Source organism: Hemicordylus capensis, chromosome 3 (assembly GCF_027244095.1).
Source record: "Hemicordylus capensis ecotype Gifberg chromosome 3, rHemCap1.1.pri, whole genome shotgun sequence".
In the NCBI taxonomy this organism is placed as follows: domain Eukaryota; kingdom Metazoa; phylum Chordata; class Lepidosauria; order Squamata; family Cordylidae; genus Hemicordylus; species Hemicordylus capensis.
Genome location: NC_069659.1, coordinates 32,640,083 through 32,660,816, shown reverse-complemented (window position 1 = coordinate 32,660,816; position 20,734 = coordinate 32,640,083). Strand labels below are relative to the sequence as shown.

General features: G+C 41.1%; 1 protein-coding gene across 9 annotated transcripts in view; it reads right to left on the bottom strand.

The window, feature by feature from the left end:
- Positions 1-20,734, bottom strand: part of ZC3H12C (zinc finger CCCH-type containing 12C) — a 72,764-nt gene that overhangs the window by 35,385 nt on the left and 16,645 nt on the right. For 4 of the 9 annotated variants that reach the window (XM_053309362.1, XM_053309370.1, XM_053309367.1 and 1 more), the window contains exon 1: positions 20,192-20,284. The exons of 1 other annotated variant lie outside the window; for it this stretch is intronic. Coding sequence is in view for 1 of the 8 variants with exons in the window: in XM_053309366.1 (XP_053165341.1) it covers positions 19,937-19,961 (25 nt within the window). In the remaining 7 variants the exon portion in view is untranslated. Of the gene's footprint in view, positions 1-1,582; positions 1,627-5,286; positions 5,361-19,936; positions 20,111-20,191; positions 20,285-20,734 lie in introns of those variants that run through there. 4 more of the 9 variants (XM_053309368.1, XM_053309364.1, XM_053309366.1 and 1 more) reach the window with 4 other exon arrangements.

Here is a 20,734-nt window from a genome sequence, read left to right as displayed (position 1 = left end):
GCAACCTCCCCACCCTGTGTCAGGTTTGTAGGTTTCTAAGAGAAGCAAGTTGATGTCATTCTCAGGGTCTGCCCCGGGCAGCATGTGTATTAACGAGGGGTGTGCAGCAACAATAGGCCATACAAAAGAGACTAGCAGGCAGCTGCTGTATGAGAGCCAGAGTCATTAGGGAGCAGGCTGCCAACAAGGACACCTGGCCTGGGCAGACTTCAGCTTTTCCTCATTGTTTCTAATTCATGAAACAAAGAAAGGGAATTATTTGTAAGTAGCAAAAGTTGCAAGGTTCTACTAGAAGAACTCAAAACAAAACATACGGCTTACTCCGGAACAAAGAACATTTTACTTCTATTGGGGGAGAAATGCAACAATACAGAAATAGAGGCATAATTATACCTGTATTATTCTCCAGCTTCAAAAAGTAAAATCCAATTGAGGCAATGAAAGCAAGAAAAAAGACAGAGCCTGGAAGGAATCTTACATTACGTAATGAGTTACTTTTAAGAGTAGTCAGCTTCTTGAAGCATTTGCTTGTTTTCTTAAAAGCCTACAAAACCCCTGTTTTATTACATGCCATTGTGTGTTAGAATGAGGACATTTGCGTACTATTAAGGGAACCAGGAAGTGACAGATGACAACTAGTGAGAAATATATCTATCTATCACTTTTGGCTATTTCTTGCTGAGAAATTCTTAACAGTATTTGGAAACAAATTGAGAAACATTTGAAGGTGGCAGCGGGGGAGATACACAATACAACAGTGAGTTTTGCTTATTAGGTTTCTTCTTGTAGGATGTTTCTAAGAGAAACAGCTATTTTACAGCACATAACTGATGCTGAGATCTGTGTAAATGCTGTTTTGCTCATGACCGACAGAAACAGTCAAGCCAATTTTCCAACATTTACATCATATACCGCTATAAGAACAATAAAATGAGACAGTCCGTACCTCATATTCTTATACTTTTAACAGATAACCAGGGCAAGTAACTATTCAAAAGATACCAGTAGTTTTAAGACCCTCTGTTGTATTAGTCTCAGGGTCACACAGGTATGCTAAATAACTTTTGATCATTATTCCAGAGATATATATTTGGGGGGGAAATTATATCCTGCTTTTCCAAAGCGGCTTAAAAAAAAAACCCCATATAACTAGCTGCCTATCTTTGCTTGCACAGGAGTTCAGCAGGGAAATCTGAATAAGATTTAACTGGAGAAGAGAAAATGAATGGTTTATTGTGAAGTTTAGTTCACTGCAATCTGTTGAATTTCAAACTAAAACAAGAAGGAAACCGTAAAATGTAATACAACGGACTGGAATACATATACCCACCCCGCCCTCACTCCACAAGATCTCAGCCCTACTACAGAATACAACTCTGTATTCATTGTTGCACTTAATCCTTCTGGTGGTGGCAACGGACAAATTTAAGCCAACCACACAAGAATCTCAGAAATGATTTCTAAAAGGATACTGCTCATATTCTGAGACTATCATGACTATTTTGAGGCTTTTAATCTGAAACAGGAGTTGCCGCCTCTCTAATTTCTGCCACTGTGCACACAAAGAATAAGAGAAAAGTACCCCAGGCCACAGCAGGAAGCCTGATCTCCAGCACTGGATTAAGCTTCTTTGCAAACAGCAAATAAAGGCAGTGATCTGAAAAAGCTAATCAGTCCCTGCTGTGGTATTTAGACTACCTCATTTACTGGTATTGGATAATGTTAAGCGCATTAACACATCTGTAGGTGAAACGAGGGATCCCCCGTCTGGTTTATCCTGTTGCAAGCACCACCTTTTCCTCCTAGCAGAATCACATTTCTTGATACTTTTCACATAATTGCAGAATTGCTGATTTAGCAAGGATAAGATAGCAAAAGGACAAGCAGAACACTAGCCACAAAGAATTACGGGAGCATAATGGAAGCAGTGTAGTTAGGGAAATATGCATACAAGCAACCTAGTTCAGGAAACTAGCATGATTGTGTACGTTCAGTACAAAGTTTACATGCAGAAACCACTCCTGCTGATGAGTTTACATGGCTGGTCCTCTCTCAGTATTGTGGGGTGTGTGTGTCCCTGTTATCTTTACTGTCTACCTCTGGCATCTGATAAAGTGGACTCTAGCCCACAAAGCTTAATGCCACAATAAATATGCTCATCTTTAAGATGCCACATGATTCCCTCTTGTTAAGTAGTGGTTCGTAGAATTTTTTGTCCTTTACAAATAAAAAAGGAGCTACTTTAAGTTATGTTTCATCTTAGCCCCTGGAAATGGATGCAATGCAAATCTGGCAACCAGCAGGGCTTTTAATCTAGAGGCATTAAGATATAGCAGGGACTCCCAGCATTGGGTCCCCAGGTACTGTTGAGCAGAAACTCCCACCATCCCCACTTACTGTGGCCTTCGGATGGGGATCCAAGGTTGGGAAGTCCTAATAGAGGACTCCAAAGCGCCAGTTGTAGAGAACTCTCCTGAATGCCAATGAGATTACTCTAGCAATGGATGAACACCGCATGGCTTGCTTCATAATTAGCTTGGTATTTCCAAGCTCTCCTGGAGGAAGCTCAGGGTCTCTGAGAATCCTCTGAAAAACTTGGAAAAACCAAGCCCAGGAGAGTTTGTGACCACCCCTCCTGCCATTTCATTTTTTGCCATGCAACAGATTTATCTTGCTAAGCAGAAAGGAAGAGGACTAGCTATAGGAAGTGTTGGAAGAAGCTTGAAAGTCCCATCCTTCAGGCATGGATCTTTGCTTTTGGGATGCAAGGCAACTGAGGTTTCCAGTGCCCCCTGGCCTAATTCATTAAACCAGAACGCTTTTGGAAACAATGCATCTGAGCAGCAATGGTGTAGTGATCAGACTCCTGTCCCCCTAAAGAGTTAACTGGAAGCAGGGTGGATTTGATTTAAATCAAACTGATTTAAATCACGATTTAAATCACGATTTAAATCACGATTTAAATCACGATTTAAATCACGATTTAAATCACGATTTAAATCACGATTTAAATCACGATTTAAATCACGATTTAAATCACTAGCAGGGTGGATAAAAATAAAAAAAATCTGATTTTTTTTATTTAAATAGGATTTTTTTTATTTAAATCGGATTTTTTTTATTTAAATCGGTTTTTTTTATTTTTATCCACCCTGCTAGTGATTTAAATCGTTATTTAAATCGTGATTTAAATCAGTTTGATTTAAATCAAATCCACCCTGGAACTAAGATTTGTTGATCTCTGAACATGGCACACTATATAGTTGGGATGTGCAAAAATCGATTTTTTGATTCAATTTGTGTCCCAAACAAATCACCCCTGATTTGTTTTGTATCCAAATAACCCCAGATTCTATCTGTATTTGCTTTGATTTGATTCGGACCACTTAAGGTCCTAGGGGCATCAAATCTGGCTGGTGGGTAGGTCCCCATGGGTGCCACCTACCACCCACATTTCAAGGCAGTTGGACACTTGGTTTATTTTTAATTTTTACTTATTTTGAACATTTCCGCCATAGGAAACAATGGGGATTTTAAGTTGCCATATCCTAACCCTAAAACAGACCCCCAGCTTTCATTTAAAAAAAAAAAAAAGCTAAGCTCTAGCCCTTGTAGAAGTGGAGTTATGGAGCAAAGTGTGCAGTCATTTTTCAATTGTTTGGATTCTTTGGTGTATAATAACTTTTCCTCATAATGAATCATTATGAGGATTCATTGCACACTTTAGTTTCTTCTGTTCATTTTGACTGTCACTGGACAGTGCCAACTATACCCCCCACTCCACCACCACCTGCTGTTTGGATTCTTTGGTGTTTTCATTACACACCTTCATTTCTTCTGTTCATTTTGACCCCACTGCTTTGAAGGTGGGGGTGGGGAATTAGAGGCATCCTATGTTCCAACTACACCGCAATCCACAAACCACTGGGTATTCAGTTTATATTTTAGGAATTTTTGAAGTGTTTAGACTCTTTGGTGTGTAATGAATCCTTATAGGGATTCATTATGAGGAAGGGTTATTAGACACCAAGGAGCCTAAACACTTGGAAAAAATCCTAGAACATAAACTGAGTAATACCCCACTGGCTTGAGGGTGGGAGTGGAGTGGCGTAGTTAGCACATGGCAGTTGACACTGTCAAAAAGATAGTAAAAATGAACAGAAGAAATGAAGGAGTGTAATGAATCCTCATAGGGATTCATTGAGGGAGAGCTATTATACACCAAAGAATCCAAACACTTGAAAAATAGTGACCATGCATTTTGCTCCAAAACTCCACTTCTACAAGGGCTAGGAGCTTAGCTTTTTAAAAAAGAAAGAAAGAAAAAGCAACCTGGGAATCTGGGAGAATTAATAGGAGGGATCTGAATCTTGAATTGATTCAAATTGAATCAAGCACGATTTGATTTGTACCTGGATCCAGCCAATGGACCACAGGGGTGATTTGTTTTGTTTCCAAATCACCCGAATCAGCTATATTCAGGTACAAATTGATTTGTACCAGAATCCATTTGCACATCCCTACTATATAGTTATTACAGGTCATGGGAAGAAGAGATAATTCAGACGCAAAAAGAGAAAAGGGGAACCATGTGAGCATGCAGCATCTTGTCCTCCAAATTATGGTTTTCAACTTGGGTTTTGTAACATTTGAACTCAGAGAGAGCGAGAGTGCATATATCTGACTTTAATGTGCAGAGCAGTAAAAAGCCAAAATGCTTCTATATTTTAGCTTGCTTTAAATAATTTCCTAAATGCTTCCTAGAAAATTCTAGACATTTGTTCAAGACTGGAAATTGCCCAAGGCAATTTTATTAACACATGTCCATGCTATCAGAAAAGCATCTTAGGCTTTTAACTAGAACACTAGATTTCCTACTGGAAACATCAAGGGCAACAACAAAGGAACCTTCACAGCAAACAACGTGGGTCTCTTGTCACACTGGTGACAGGGTATAATGGCATTACCACAAAGTACACAGAGCAGATGAACAAAGAGCTCTAGTTCTGCACCAAAGCCTCCAGATCCAGCAAACTGAGCAGTCTAGCCATCGCCCACTGCTATATTTAACACACAATGGTGAAATTTGAGGGGTTACTACAGGTCACTGAAAAGCAGCCTGCAGAGCTGTTCTCCACACTTCTGGGATCAGCCTTGAGGCAGATAGAGGTTCTTTGCTCAGTCCTTGCAAGACAATGACAATATGCATCACAGTTCACCAAGTTATTTCTGGTTACAACTCATTCAAATCATGGTAAGGGTAAAGTGGATTTTAATAAAGCATACCAGAATCGATTTTGCTGAATCAGTCCAAAGTCCATCTAGTCTAGCAGTTTGAGACACAAAAGTAGTCAGAGGCTCTAGAAAACAATTAAGCACAACAGCACAGCAATAATTATCCTGTTGCTTGCCCCTAATGTGTTAATTAGAGGTGCACTGCCAATGAAAGCAGAGGCTCTATTTTTATCCATCTTGGTTCAAAGGCTTTGATAAACCTATTCTCCATGAATGACAGTTGGAGAACTATTTCTGTTTTTAGTGTCCAGTGATCTGGCATTCATTTCTACTAACATGTCAGACACATTTGACAAGAGTACTGCCAGCAAGAGATCCACAGATGCATCAGAAACTGTTTACGGTATTTAAACAGAGGTTATAGGATTTCCAACACATATTCAGGCATACACAACACTGAAATACCTGACACTGGAGATCTATTCAGACATTACTTTGTACATGCATACAGGTGTCTGTACCTACCAGTATACTTTTGTGTGAATGACTGTACATTAATTCATGTTAAATGTGAACCTACATACAGGTCGCCTCAAGTGCAGGGCACAGATAAGAAGATACTGCTGTCCGTGTGAACAATTGTACTTGTGGTTACAGGTGGCCCTCTTTATCCGTGGGGGTTCAATTCTTGGCTACATCCGAGGATAATGAGACCTGAGGCAATGGGGATTGGCGGGGGAGGGGGGGTAGATTCCTGGAGACTACAAGATAGCTAAAAATGGGAGATAAATAAAGTGCCATAGCGTACCCTGCAGCTCTCCAGCTGTCCAACAGTGCCCCCCAAACCCCATTTCAGCACTTTACTGCAAAAAAACATGGGCAATATATGAAGATGAATATCTATATACCACTTTTCAACAAAAAGTTCCCAAATTGGTTCATAGAGATATAAATAGATAAATTATTTTACAAGAGAGCCACAAAATGGCTCCTTTCAGCAAAATGGTGGCTGGAAATGACGTTGGAGGTCATTGGAGGAAATGACCTTGGAGGTAATTTCTGGCCACCTAGGAACTGAGGATAGGCAAATTTAAATCCTTTTTAGAACTGCATATACCGAGGTCGGGTCTCCATTGCCCGGCCATAGATATGCAAAACCGCAGGTGTCGGGACCGTAGGTGACAAGGGCCACCTGTATACTGTAAACAAACTGTACATGCATTGAACATAATAGTGCAATGTTGTAATGCTGGGCAGCCAACTGAAACATTGCAACTCTTGGAATGACAAACATGCAGAAGCATTCACAGGAATTTACAGTATTGAGGTGGAAATTTATACACTTCCCTTGTTCCACTAGCAGATATATCTGCCCCTCTTCATAAGAGATTAGGCTATCCAGAAAGCAAGCAACCCCACATAGCCACTCGCCCACAGTGACCATCCCTCCTGAAAATGGCAGGTACCCCTGCCCTGCATGATGCAGCAGAAATCTTAACTCCAAGTTTTATGTGAATGGCAGAGAACTTGAGGATGGAAGGAATGTTTTCTCTGCCTTCACCCAGAGAGAAGGAAGGAGTGTTTCCTCTGTATTTGAACTGGCACCTGGTTGCTTCTGCCGAGTCCTAGTGCAAAGCCACATAACTCCCCTTTCCCTCTCCCAAGCCACAGAGAACTTGGAAGACAAAGAAAAGGCACTCCTCTCCCTGCTGGAAGGGGCTCTGGTGATTGCATATAACAGCTAGCTATTAAACTAAGCCAAAATATTTGGGCACACGCACCCTTGCACTATCCCAGCAGATTTGCAGCATCAGAAAAAACATTTCCAAAATCTCAGTTTGTGACACTGCTGAGACAGCAGCTGGTACACTGCAATTCTTTGTTGCTGCTGCAATTTCAGGATTGCGTCAATATGTCTCACCAGGTTCAGCAGGGCTTATCTGATTTATATACAGATATGCCAGAGTTAAGTGGTTCCTAGGCAATATACTTATGTTTAACCATGAGTAGTTAATTTATACCTGCAGAAATGCAAATTTCACTTTCTTTTGGTCATTCACTACTCAGACTTCCATGGTGGACAGTTTTGTGCACTAAAAGTCCTACCTACGGTATTATTTATAGAAGTACAATCCAGTCCAGATTAAATTATTACACAACTACGCTGGTTAAAAAGTTGAACCTTAAAGCTATACAGGAATCTGTAGGATTAAGCTGCAATTGAAAAACATGGAGAAATACACAAGCCTGCTTTCTAGAAGAGAAGCAGCTAATAACACTTCGATATCAATTATTTCATAGTAAAGCAATCCAGTGCACTGAAAACCCAGCACAACCAACACTCGGATCTAATCCAATATTATGCTTCTCACAATAGCCAGAGCAGATTGCCTCAGGAGAAAGCTTAATACTCCCCCCTCCCTTCCCAGTCCCCTTTTTAGCATTGTGTAGGGAGTTGGATTTTCTATGACCTCAGCTTTCATCAACAGGCCCCAAGGCAAAACTATGGTTCACTTCTATGATCATCCCCTAGTTGGAGGAAACACCACACATTTCTTATTCATACCCATCCAACCCAGGCTTTCAAAAGCCTAATCACTAAAGCTACCTGAAAGTTTTACATAAGTAACAAAGTTGCTACTAAAAGTCTTAAAAATACTAGTTTCATTTTAAAGTTTCTAGCTCTCTTTGGTTGCCCTGAAAATCTAAGTTTAATACAAACATACTGAAATCTCTTAAAACTGAAGCACGACCAAGTTAGTTAAAAGCTATTTTTCTACTGAAAGAAATGTAGAGAAAATAAACCGAGGTTAAATATTATAGTGTCACCATCTCATATTGTATTTATTTGCCTGAGATTCCTACTGGACTGAGCACTAGCATGTCATTGCAAGTGTCAGAACCCAGGAGATAGATAACCAGGATCACCCCTGAAGCCTACATGGCCACATCTCCGGCTCCTAGTTAATGGTCTCCAGCTACCTGAGCTCTGTGATCTGTTCTAAAAATATATGAATATTTATGACTCCACCAGACCAATTTCCATCTCAACATTTCCCCCCACTAATCAGTCCTCCTTTTTATGAAGTTCAAGGCACCCGGACCAATCCTATGCATGATTATTCAAAAGGCAATATGAATTCAGCCTTTGCCCTTTTGCTTTAGAACCTTTTTGCAAGTGAGATCAGCAAAAAGTTAAACAGAAATTTGTCTTATCTCTAAGCAAAGATAGTTCTGCAGTGCATCAGACTACATGACCAAAGACTTTGGAATCGGCTTCTAGGTTGTATCAAAAAGATTCTATTTAGTTGCAAACCAGGATGTTCTCATTGTTATAGCAACCAGCCAGTATACATGTCTGTTCGGTAAGTAGTTTCTTATTTTTAAGATGTGTCAATCAACGAGCGCTCAAGGACACCCAGATTGCTGGGTTGTAAACCCAGATATTCAATGATTAAACTGAACACACTATCAGCTGGACCGCACTTGTTCTGCCATATACATAACATTTTTTTTTTTGCCTACAAATGGGAAAATAGTCATGACTGTGACCTTCCTGTATGGTCATTTAAGCCCCGGCCCCACCAACTGAACTCCTTCCTATTTCCCAACCAGGAGTAGTCCAAGAGCTCCAGATGGAGAAGCATGTGGGGTGTCTGGGGGGCTCTAAGTACCCCCAGTAGCCTTTCAAGTACCCCCAAGCAGTGTTCCCTCTAAGGTGTGTGCATGTGCGCACGCTCACAAGTTTTTAAAATGTCCGCTCAGTTAATTTTACATCCTGCTCGGATTGAATCAGGAAGGCCCCATCTGAATGCACGTGTGAACACACTGCCTTGACACTACCGCCCAGAACAAAACTCATTCCACACACAGATGAAAAAAATTAGAGAGAACACTGCCTCCAAGTTATCCCAGGGGTACTAGTACCCACTGTTGGAAACCTCTGGTCTATAGTACTTTAAAGAATTCCATATCCCAGTGAAACACAGTGATTAGTGTTCTGCTCAGACACTGAACTGATTTGTACTTTGCATAACAAGCATGTTTGCCATGTGTATGCTCTAGCCTTCAAGTCGCAAAACAGATTTTTATTTCCTCCAACAATAAAGGAAAATATATGTTCAGATGCGTATCTGTGAAGAAATGGAATGAAACAGGTTGTTCAGCGGAAATATGGAATCTCCATCTCCATGAGAGTTTTGAAGAATAGACTAGAAACAAAATGTTTGCTAGACATTAGGTATAAGGCTTCCCAATTCTGGCTACAGGCTGTAAGAGCTGGATGATCTTTGTATCCTATCTGAGTAGGAAACTGATACTACTACTGTATTTATTCTCCTTCAAAAAAGGTCCAAAATATTCTCAAATGGATGACAGTACACAACTGGGCCACAAGTAAGTTCTGGATAAATCTACTTAGCACCTAAATTTGAAATGAAAAAAGATCCTGTGGTACTAAATAACTTGCTCCCCATATACCATGACTTTTCTTCATAGAACACCAATCAGGCAATTTTGCTATTTATCTTTTATTCCTTTCTGTTCTCTAGTCAATTATGCTCCTTCAGAAATCCACACATCAACCTTCCAAAAATGATGAATTTTAAGTCTTGCCTGGAAACTGGAAATGGCAGAGCATCTCTCTGAAAAGTAACAGAAGTCTCTTCTCAGCAAATTAAAAGATAATGTTGTATTTTTTTAAAAAATCTTTCATTTGCTGAGAAGAACTTACTTTTCATATTCAATTCCCATCAACAACAGATGGTTCAGTGGATCAGTCCTAATAAAAGCTTATTAAAACCAAACAGATTCCGCCCCCACCCCCCATGTATTCTTCTATACATCTGGGGGAAAGCTATACATTTTCAGCTACAGGGAGATAACACTTAAATTGTTTAATGGAATGGCAAAAAGAGTAGATCTAATCAATATTTTAGAAGTACTCCCAGTCCAATGGACTCACATGCTACACAGGCAAATTGTTTAAAAATGTGTACAGCTGTACCTCATTATCCACAGGGGTTCCATTCCTGCAGGTAACGAAACTGCTGATAATGAGGAATTTAGTCTACAGGACTGTGAGGATTAGGTTCCCAGACTAAAACAAAATGACTAAAAAAAATGCCCCCAAAACACAAAAATGGGCCCAATAAAGTGCCCTACCATGCTCCATGGAGCTGTTGGGAGTCCAAAGATAACCCCCACCCACCCCAAGTCACAAATATTCCATGAAAATTCAAGTGTTTGTTTTTAAACAAATGAGCCATAAAATGGCTCTCCTCCACAAAATGGCAGCCAGGCATGTCCTCAGAGGATTGTATTGCCTCCAAAGTAATTTCTGGTCACCCCCAACCCATGGATATGAGGAATTAACCCCCTTTTGGCCATTTTTTTCCATATATATGTCAAGGTCGGATTTTAATTACCTCCCTGTATAGCGAGATACAGCTGTTATCAGCTTTAGTAAGGGAGTGCCATATACTGTATATAGTTCTTTGGATCCTCAGCTAAAATGTTCAGTGTTACTACTTTATGAAAAATGAAGGCTCTATCAGTTTTCAAGGGAGCACAGTTGAGGGCGACTAGATTGTATTGCCAGATATGGTTGGCAGGTCCTAATATTTGCACTGTGCTTTTGTCGTCAGCTTTTATGAAACGCAAGTCTTGTTTGCTCAGGCTTTGACCCAGAATCAGAATACCACAGTCCTCTTATCGAACAAAACTTATTTGTACAAATATGCCCTTATTCCAGTTATCCTAAAATAAATTCAGGAATGAATGTGGGGAGAATTTGGAGTCTGAAGTGGGTTTTGTGCCACTCTAACCTTCTCCAGTCTATGACAAGTCCATTATCTCATAACAATATGCTTCAGCTTTCCATGTAGGCTTTTGGCGATTATGGCTGGGGATGATGGGAGTTGTACTCCAACAACAAAGGGAACCTCCGCATTAAGAATTTATATCAGCCATGCAATTCATATTCTCTAGTTACCTGAGATAAGCAGTATTTTCCCCCAAGGGTTCGAAATCACAGACGAGGACTGGAAAATAGGATTGTCAGGAACCCCAACTAAGTTGCTCTGTGTGAATATAGACTTTAAACACACACTGACATTTTAGTATTTAATCTCAACAATGATCCAGCATGTATATGACCTGGAAGACATACTTTGTCAGAAGAGATGTCTAGAGACAGGGGATCCTACTTGTATCTGATGGAACTGTGCTAAAATGCAACAGTTTTGCTAACTGATCAGAGCCAACATTAAATAAATTACAAAAAAACAAATTACATGTTAATCTATGAACAACCTAATGGGCTATATCAATGACGACACAAACTATTTCTATAAGTAAGCCAAAATCTAAAAGCAGTGTACCTACCCAAAGTACCCAAGTATAAATGTTAACCAACAAATAACAGATTGAATATAAAAGATCTGAGATCTTGCAATAATGAACAAGTTAATAGCAGATCCAAACCCATTAAAGGAGTCAAAACACACCACTGTGGAAGAGTGGTGGCCTACTATTCCTACCTGGAACCTAAACCTATGGACTGGGATAAGCCAAACAAAACTAACTTTACAGGAAAGGATCAAACTAAAGGTAGTCATGACTGTCCTACTGAAATTAACAGAATTCAAGTTAGCCACGGGCAACTTGCCTAATGCCTTATGTATTTCAATGGTGCTTAGTCGTGACCAAGATTCAGGATCCTATCCTAATTGAACGAACTAATCTGAAAATGTCAAGCTTCAAAAAGTAACAGGGGTGGTATTTTCATCTGTGTGGTTTTTTTTTCAACCTCAAAATAGAAAGTTTAAAAAAATACAGTTTCACTCATATGGAGAGAAAGAAGTACACCTTCAGTCCAACCCTTTTCACCAGGTCCAAGCCTGGAAGCTGCCATTAATGCTGTGCTTCCCCAGGAGGCTTTTCAGGCAGCATGCTTTACCATGGATTCACCGCAAGGCTTTATTGTGGGTTTGGGACATAACGGATACTCTGACATGAAAAGAGGATTTTTTTTTCAATCCTAGACATAAATTGATTGATGGATTTGATTTCTATACTGCCCTTCCAAAAATGGCTCAGGGCGGTTTACATAGAGAAATAATAAATAAATAAGATGGATTCCTGTCCCCAAAGGGCTCACAATCTAAAAACAAAACAAAACATAAGATAATCACCAGCAACAGTCACTGGAGGTACTATGCTGGGTAAATCAGGCTAGGTTTCAATATGGAGGGGAAAACCCAAATCGTGCGTGACGCGTTCTCTGAAATATCATATGGACTTTGGGGTAAATCAGGCCGATGTGTGAATGAACACCCACCCTCCCAAAGTAAAGTCACAATAAAGTTGCTGTCTGAAAAAGCTCCTGGCCTTAGGGAGACAGAGCGCTATAACATTTGTGGGCATATTTTCACTTGTTCATGCACCCACACATAACTCACTCTCACTGTCTCAGCAAAATGACACACACATACACTCACGAACTCAAGCCAGCATAATTCTTCGACTTATTTCCTGACTGGGGAAACACAGAGGATAACCACCACAGGTATCCTTACTGCCCAGTTTCTTCCGACAGATGATATTTTACACAGAATGGTAGGATGCAAATGGCAGGGAGCAGGGTGGATTTGATTTAAATCAAACTGATTTAAATCACGATTTAAATCACTAGCAGGGTGGATAAAAATAAAAAAAATCCGATTTAAATCAAAAAAATCTGATTTAAAAAATCCTATTTTTCAAATTTAAATCAGATTTTTTTTATTTAAATTGGATTTTTTTTATTTTTATCCACCCTGCTAGTGATTTAAATCGTGATTTAAATCAGTTTGATTTAAATCAAATCCACCCTGGCAGGGAGACAGGAGAAAAACAGAAAAGTGTGCAAGTGACTGGAGTGGGAGATGGGACTTACCAAAACTACCTACACAAGACTTGCATAAAGATATACTTATTGACAAGACTGCTGCACATACAAACAAAGCTATGCTTTTCTGCAAGAGAGCTGAAGATTACTATTGAAAAATTTAGGTAAGCAAATTCTGAAAAAATCCAGACCATTACTTTTATTTGCAAAGAAGCAGTAATGCTATCTCGACCTCCCACATTCTGTTATATCCTCTACATGTTGAGCTTCCAATGTCTTTTGCTTATGCAAGATATCCCTCTTCAACAACATAGCAACCAAGTTCAGTTTTTGTGAATTGAGTAGAAATGAGAGAATTCATGTCTCATAAACCCAGCTAGATCAGCAATATTTCCTTAGATTCTCAGCATTATATTTAGCAAGTAATCTAGACAGATTCTAGAATTAATAAGGCAGCTAAGTTGTCTCCTATTATCCAGAATAGAGAAGCACATGCATTTGTTGGAAAGCGGACTTCAGCGATCTCTTCTACCCAAGGACTGTTCAAGAAACACAGTTAAAATGGTGGATTTGTGGCAGCCTTTGCTACATACATTTATTCTATAATTATTACTTACCTGTCCCTCTTAGTTGCCAACTTTCCAGCAATTGTTCAGCTAATAGTAACTCGTCAAAAGTGATTAGGGAACAGTCTGAACGACGAATGGTCTTTTTGATGAATGGTATTTTTTAAAGCATCTTGGTAAATGATAGGGTAATTGCCACAAGCCTTTGCTAACTCAGGGCTTTGAACCAGTTAGATTACCTCTACATAAAGCCGCAAAGAAGAAACTGGGGTTTTCCCCACCATCAGCGCTGCGATTATATATTTACATATTAATTATGCAAATGCAGTATTTTTCAATGCCAGCATGAATCCCTTCCTTCTGCATCTTAGACATGCTCACCAAGCTGAGCAGGTTTCAGGGTAGAGGAGCAGACCATTACATGCGTCCCTTATTCCCTAAAAAGGTAAGGTAAAGTATGCCATCAAGTCAGTTTCTACTCCTGGCACCCACAGAGCCCTGTGGTTTTCTTTGGTAGAATACAGGAGGGGTTTACCATTGCCTCCTCCCACGAAGTATGAGATGCGTTTCAGCATCTTCCTATATTGCTGCTGCCCGATATAGTACCAGCAGGGATCTGAACTGGCAACCTTCTGCTTGTTAGTCAAGCATTTTCCTGCTGTGCCACTTAAGGGGACATTCCCTAAAAGTGAATATTCTAGTTTAGACACCATAACTCCCTGGATCACAGTTAAATTTCTAGGTGTCATGGCTTCGTGGCACCAGGGATTTGTCAAGCACTGGTCTAGGCATAAGAGGGTTCCATCCCCTACAGTCACTGGACGAAGAACTTGCTAACTCCCACTTCCTTACCATGACCCACAGAGACATGTTTAGGACTGCAGAACTACAACCGAACACTGTTTCAGTCCTACTGAAACTGAGGGGATTTCTGTGCAAGATTGTCAAGTTAAAACTTGCAGCTCAGATGCTCAAAAGGTAAATATCGCAACAGGCTAAATTACACACAATACATTAAGTTGTACTATAGTGAATCAGACCATTGGTCCATCTGACACAGTACGGTCTCCTTTGATTAGCAACAGCTCTGTCTTAGGCAGAGATTTCATCTCACTCTACTACCTGAAGTTGCTGGAGATTGAAGGTGGAATCTTGTGCATGCATACAAAGCTTATTCTCCCACTAAGCTATAGGTCTTTCCACTAGCTACTGTACCTTAATTCTAATCACCAAGAATACTCTCACATGAGGCAGTTACTGAAGGTTATTTGATGGTCACAAGGCAGTTACTGAAGGTATGAGATTATCAGAGACAATGACCACTGGCATATGTAGAGAAACCCTGGTTCCTCAACTCCTGTTACTCTTGACATTGTGTCCTGGTTCACACAAATCATTCAAATCTAGGTTTAATGTGGATTATCAAGATCAGCAGGATTGTATGAATCCATGAAGCAGGAATCTCAGATTCTTCTTGGGCCATAAACCACCTTGGTGTGGGTCCACCCAATCATGCTTATGTTGGTTGGTAACACACATTAAAACTTTGAGAACTAGGCCTGTATCCATTTCTGTTTCCCAGAAAGTAGAGATCCATGTCCACCCTATCCACAGGAACTCCAGGAACAAACTGCAAGAAATTGTGAGTGCTAGTAAACATGGGACAAGACAGATATTGGATATTTTAAAAGGATAAATTTGTTGCGGAAAAATCCAGAATGAACTGAATTACACTGAGTGAACATCCATAAAACCTGCCCTAGTATCAATGGGAATGGAGCTTAGTTCATGAGGCATGTAGAAGAATGATAAGCTTCTAGGAGTTTGAGCTAATCAGCAAACTCACCTGGGCAGTAGACATGATCGCTCCTAAGTGTCCTCTCCAACCTGCTTCAAAATTGGCCCATTGGTATATGGAAGAACTATGGGAACTGAAGCAGCAAGGTAGATGGCTGGAGCACAAGTGGAGAAAGACTCAACTCAAATCGGACAGATTACAACATACAGTGCATCAGGGTGGATTTGATTTAAATCAAACTGATTTAAATCACGATTTAAATCACTAGCAGGGTGGATAAAAATCAAAATAATCCAATTTAAATTAAAAAAATCTGATTTAAATTTGAAAAATAGGATTTTTTAAATCAGATTTTTTTGATTTAAATCGGATTTTTTTGATTTAAATCGGATTTTTTTTTATTTTTATCCACCCTGCTAGTGATTTAAATCGTGATTTAAATCAAATCCACCCTGCAGTGCATTTGAAGATCTATGTGCAGGCAATATGTGCAGCAAAGAAGCAATCCTTTTCTGCCTGTATTGCATCTGCAAACTCACATCCAGCGGAGTTGTTCAGGGTTGTGAGAAGGCTAGTACACGCCCCTCCTCACTTGAATCAGAATCTGGAACCATCAATTACCTGTTGTGATGTTTTTAATTAGTTCTTTGTGGATAAAACATATCGTATTTGGGCTGACTTAAGACTCAGACCCCACAATTATTGCAAAGTCTAATGGGGAGGTTTCCAGCAACTCCTCTTAGATGATTAGGCTGGATCAGTTTCAGTTTGTGACTCCTGATGATATCAATAAGCTGTTTGGAATGGCGCTGCCTACCACCTGTTCTCTTGATCCTTGTCCGACATGGCTTATACTATCTGGCAGCGGGGTTGTTGTAGAGGGCCTGATAGAAGAAAGGGCAGGATTCCTGCTTGTCTTAAGGAGGCAATCAGACTTCTTTTGAAGAAGCCTGCATTGGATCCCTGAGCGTTAAGCAACTATAGGCCTGTCTCCAGTCTTGCATGGTTGGGCAAGGTAACTGATAGAATGGTGGCCTCCCAATTCCAGGCAGTCTTGGAGGAAACCAATTATCTAGACCAAGGCTGCTCAACTTTGGTCCTCCAGCTGTTTTTGGACTACAACTCTCATAATCCCCGGTCACAGGGCCCAACAACAAAGGATTATGGGAGTTGCAGGGCAACATCTGCAGGAGGGCTGAAGTTGAGCAACCCTGATCTAGATGCATTTCAAACTAATTTTCGGGTGGGCTATGGGGTGGAGACTGCCATGGTCAGCCTGATAGATGAGGTCTAATTAAGAATTGACAGAAGTTCTTTTGAATTTCTTGGCAGCTTTCAGTACTATCGACTGTAGTATCCTTCTGGACCATCTGAGACAGCTGACAGTGGGAGGCACTGGTTCCACTCCTATCTCTCGGGCAGATTCCAGATGGTGTTGCTTGGAGACTGTTCTTCCAAATGTGACCTTTTATATGATGTCCCTCAGGGCTCCATACATATTCCAATGTTCTTTAACATCTACATGAAACAGCTGGGAGAGATCATCAGATTTGGTGCAGGGTTTTATCAGTATGCTGATGGCACCCAAACCTATTTCTCCATGTCAACATTATCAGGAAAAGGCACAACCTCCCTAAATGCTTGCCTGGAGGTAATGATGGGCTGGATGAGGGATAACGAACTAAGACTGAATCAAAGTAGGACAGAGGTACTTATTGTGCAACAGCCACCTAATGGTGCAGTAGGGAAATGACTTGATTATCAAGCTAGACAGAGGTTGCTAGTTCAAATCCCCGCTGGTATGTTTCCTAGACTATGGGAAATACCTATATCGGGCCGCAGCGATATAGGAAGATGCTGAAAGGCATCATCTCATACTGCTCGGGAGGAGGCAATGGTAAACCCCTCTTGTATTCTACCAAAGACAACCATAAGGCCCTGTGGGCACCAGGAGTCGAAACCAACTCAACGGCACATTTTACCTTTACTTATTGTGCGGGGTCGGAACTCATGAGACAATTTTGATCTGTCGGTTCTGGACGAGGTCACACTTCCCTAGAAAGAACAGGTTTGCAGTCTGGGAGTCCTTCTGGCTGCACAGCTCTCCCTGGTGTCTCAGGTTGAGGCAGTGGTCAGAGGTGCTTTCTATCTGCTTTGGCTGATATGCCAGCTGTGTCCATTTCTTGACACAAACTATCTCAGAACAGTAGCACAAATGCTGGTAAGTACCAGACTTACTGCAATGCACTCTATGTGGGGCTGCCTTTGTATGTAGTCTGCAAACTACAGTTGGTACAGAATGTGGTATCCAGGTTGGTCTCTGGGTCATCTGGAAGAGACCATATTACTCCTGTGTAGAAAGAGCTACACTGGCTGCCGATAGGTTTCTGGGCAAAATACAAGGTGCTGTTTATAACCCGTGAAGCCCTAAACAGCTTACACCCAAGTTATTTAAGAGAATGTCTATGAGCCCCATCACCCATTGAGATCATCTGGAGGGGTTTATCTGCACTTGCTACCAGCTCGTCTGGCGGCAACACAGGGATGGGCCTTCTCGGTTGCTGCCCTGAGACTCTGGGATGCGCTCCTTCCTGAAATAAGAGCTTCTCCATCTCTCACAACTCTTTAAAAGCCTCTAAAGACACAATTATTCACCCACGCTTCTTAACCGGACTTGTGGTTTTAAACTGTTTTAACTTCTGTTTTAATTTATTTTATATTGCTGTAAACCGCCAGAAGTTTGGGGCAGTGCACAAATAAATAAATCTAGTCCAACATTTTGCTTTCTACAAGCATTTACCTCTATCTAAACAAGTAAAGGCTGCTCAGTCAATCTTGAGCAGGAAAAAATAGATTGTGCCACAGGGCTAATTAAGTAATACATGTCTACTCCGGGACAGTATGCTCAGATAACACAAAAAGCCTAGATTGATCTCCTGTTTAGATTTTCTGCCATCTGCTCACAATTGCAATGAATCACCCAGCCACTACACCAGCTGTTTAAAGCAGTTTGCTCTTTGCAAGCATATACACTGGATCTGGAGGTCTTCTTTCTAGATTTCACACCAGAAGCAGAAAAGTCTGTAGAACTAAGTTTGAGCAGTCCTAATTCTGCTACTGCAATTGCAAAACTACTGGCAAGACCTCTAGCCCCAGTGCAGATTGTGGACAAAGGAATAGAATAGTGACCTTTTGGAGATTGATATTTAGAAGTTCTCTCAGATCTATGCCTTGCCAACATTGGGACATGTCATATTACTCTCGAGTGCTGAACAAAAAATTAAGTGGTTCAGAAAATATCTTTACAGCTTCCTTTTGTGCAGTAAAACAGGATAGAAAGGAAATAAAGAACCAGGAAACTTTCCAATAATGTTGAACACCACTTACTTGAAATGAAAACCACCATGAATATTTATATTCAACTTTTCAACAAAAGTTCTCAAAGCAGTTTACATAGAAAATTAATGAATAAAGATAAATAATTAAATGTTTGAGACCATGAACTTTGGAGAGTCCTCATTTATGTTACAGGAATAGACACACACAAAATCATTTTTACCTAATAAGAAAGCTCATTTGAAGATGATGGCTAGAGACATTATAGTTGAAATAATTTGTTCTGAATAAATATTACAGCTCAAGTCACTAAAGTGACACAAAGTCTTGAGTTGAGCAGCTATTTGTGAAGGCCTTAAGAGTTTTTCATCAGACAGTAAGCGGAGGGGGGAGAGGGGGGGAGTAGAGTTAGGCCTGGTGCTATGGACTTAAAAGCTCTGCATTTAATCATGCCCAGCTCCCCCTCTCCTTTTGCTTGTCCTATCATCCAGTCTGATGAAGAGTTCTTAAGAACTCAAAAGCTAGCTGCTCAAGACTGGTCAGTTTGGTTGATCCCAATAAAGGGATCACTAGAATATGGCTTTTGACACACTCACCCACAATGAAACCCCCCTCACAATGAACTAACAGCTCCTTGAAAGTGCAGCAAAAGATGGGGGGGGGGAGAGAATTAGCCCTCATTGATATAACAATATTTATATTTTTGACACCATCGCCACACCATTTGCCCACACAAAAAAAATAAATAAATGCCATATATCTGGCATCTCAGTTCTTTCTCAAAATATTTTTGTGTATAACATTTTGAAAAAAATACACGATTACCCCACTTATTCACAACAGCAGCTCTTGAAAACTGCGTAGACGGGCTGAATCTTTCATTCAAGAAAGATGCCACTGAAGGAGAAAATGCCACTTTCTATTTTTGGTTTGTTACAGTGAGACAGCTCAAAAACAAACCAAAAAAAAAAAAACCCCACCAGAACTGCTGTCAGCCTGTGGCCACGTATTTGTGTTTGCCAGTGTTTTAAGATGGGAACATACACACACGTTAAAATAAGACACACTGTGATTTGCACTTTCCCAATCACAAGTGTTGAAAATAGCAACCACCTCGATAAGATACGGGGCTCCCCATTACTCCTCTCCTTGAAACCGGGCATCTGTCTAAGTAGCATGCTGCGACCAAAGTGGGGTAAACCCAGTAACTCTATGCAGACGCTGCCCTGCAGCGCACACCCGCCTGGTCTTGCGCGCTGCTAGGTGCTGCCGGCTGTGGCTCGCTCCTCCCCCCGCCCCGGCGGCCGCGCTGCTCCCGTGTCTCCTTCCCGCGCTGCCATGACGCGAGGGAGGCAAAATGGGACTCACCCGGACGCCTCTCGGCCGGCTACTACTCGCAGCTGCTGCTGCTGCTGCTGCTGCTGCTCCTCCCCCCCCCACCCACTCCGCCCACCCAGCAGCAGCTCCGGAAAGAAACACGGGAACCGTGACGCGGCGGCGAAGGAGAACTAGAAGCGGCCCGGAACCCGGATGTCTCGCGAGGGCGAAGTTCCAGCAGCCACGTGCGCCTGTGTTATTTATAGCCGGCGCGAGGCAGGGGTATCTGGTGCTGGGAGCGCGTGGTGTGGGTGCTTTTTTTGCCGGCCCTTAGTTCTTATATTGGGCTCTGAGAAATAGCTTATCCCGGAAAGCAGCTGTGGTCGCTTTGCACTGGCGAAGGAGTAACGAGAAGCAGCTCAAAAAGGGAGCGGCTGCTGGGGTTGGAATATGGGACCTTTTTGCACTCGTTCTTTTGTTACAGAAAAAGGTCGTCAAAAGGAACAAAGGGGGGGCGATGTCTGTAAATCTGGGTCCTCTTTGCTTTTGGGGGCTACAAAAGACAAGTTGATCACAGGGAGCAAACTGGGATTT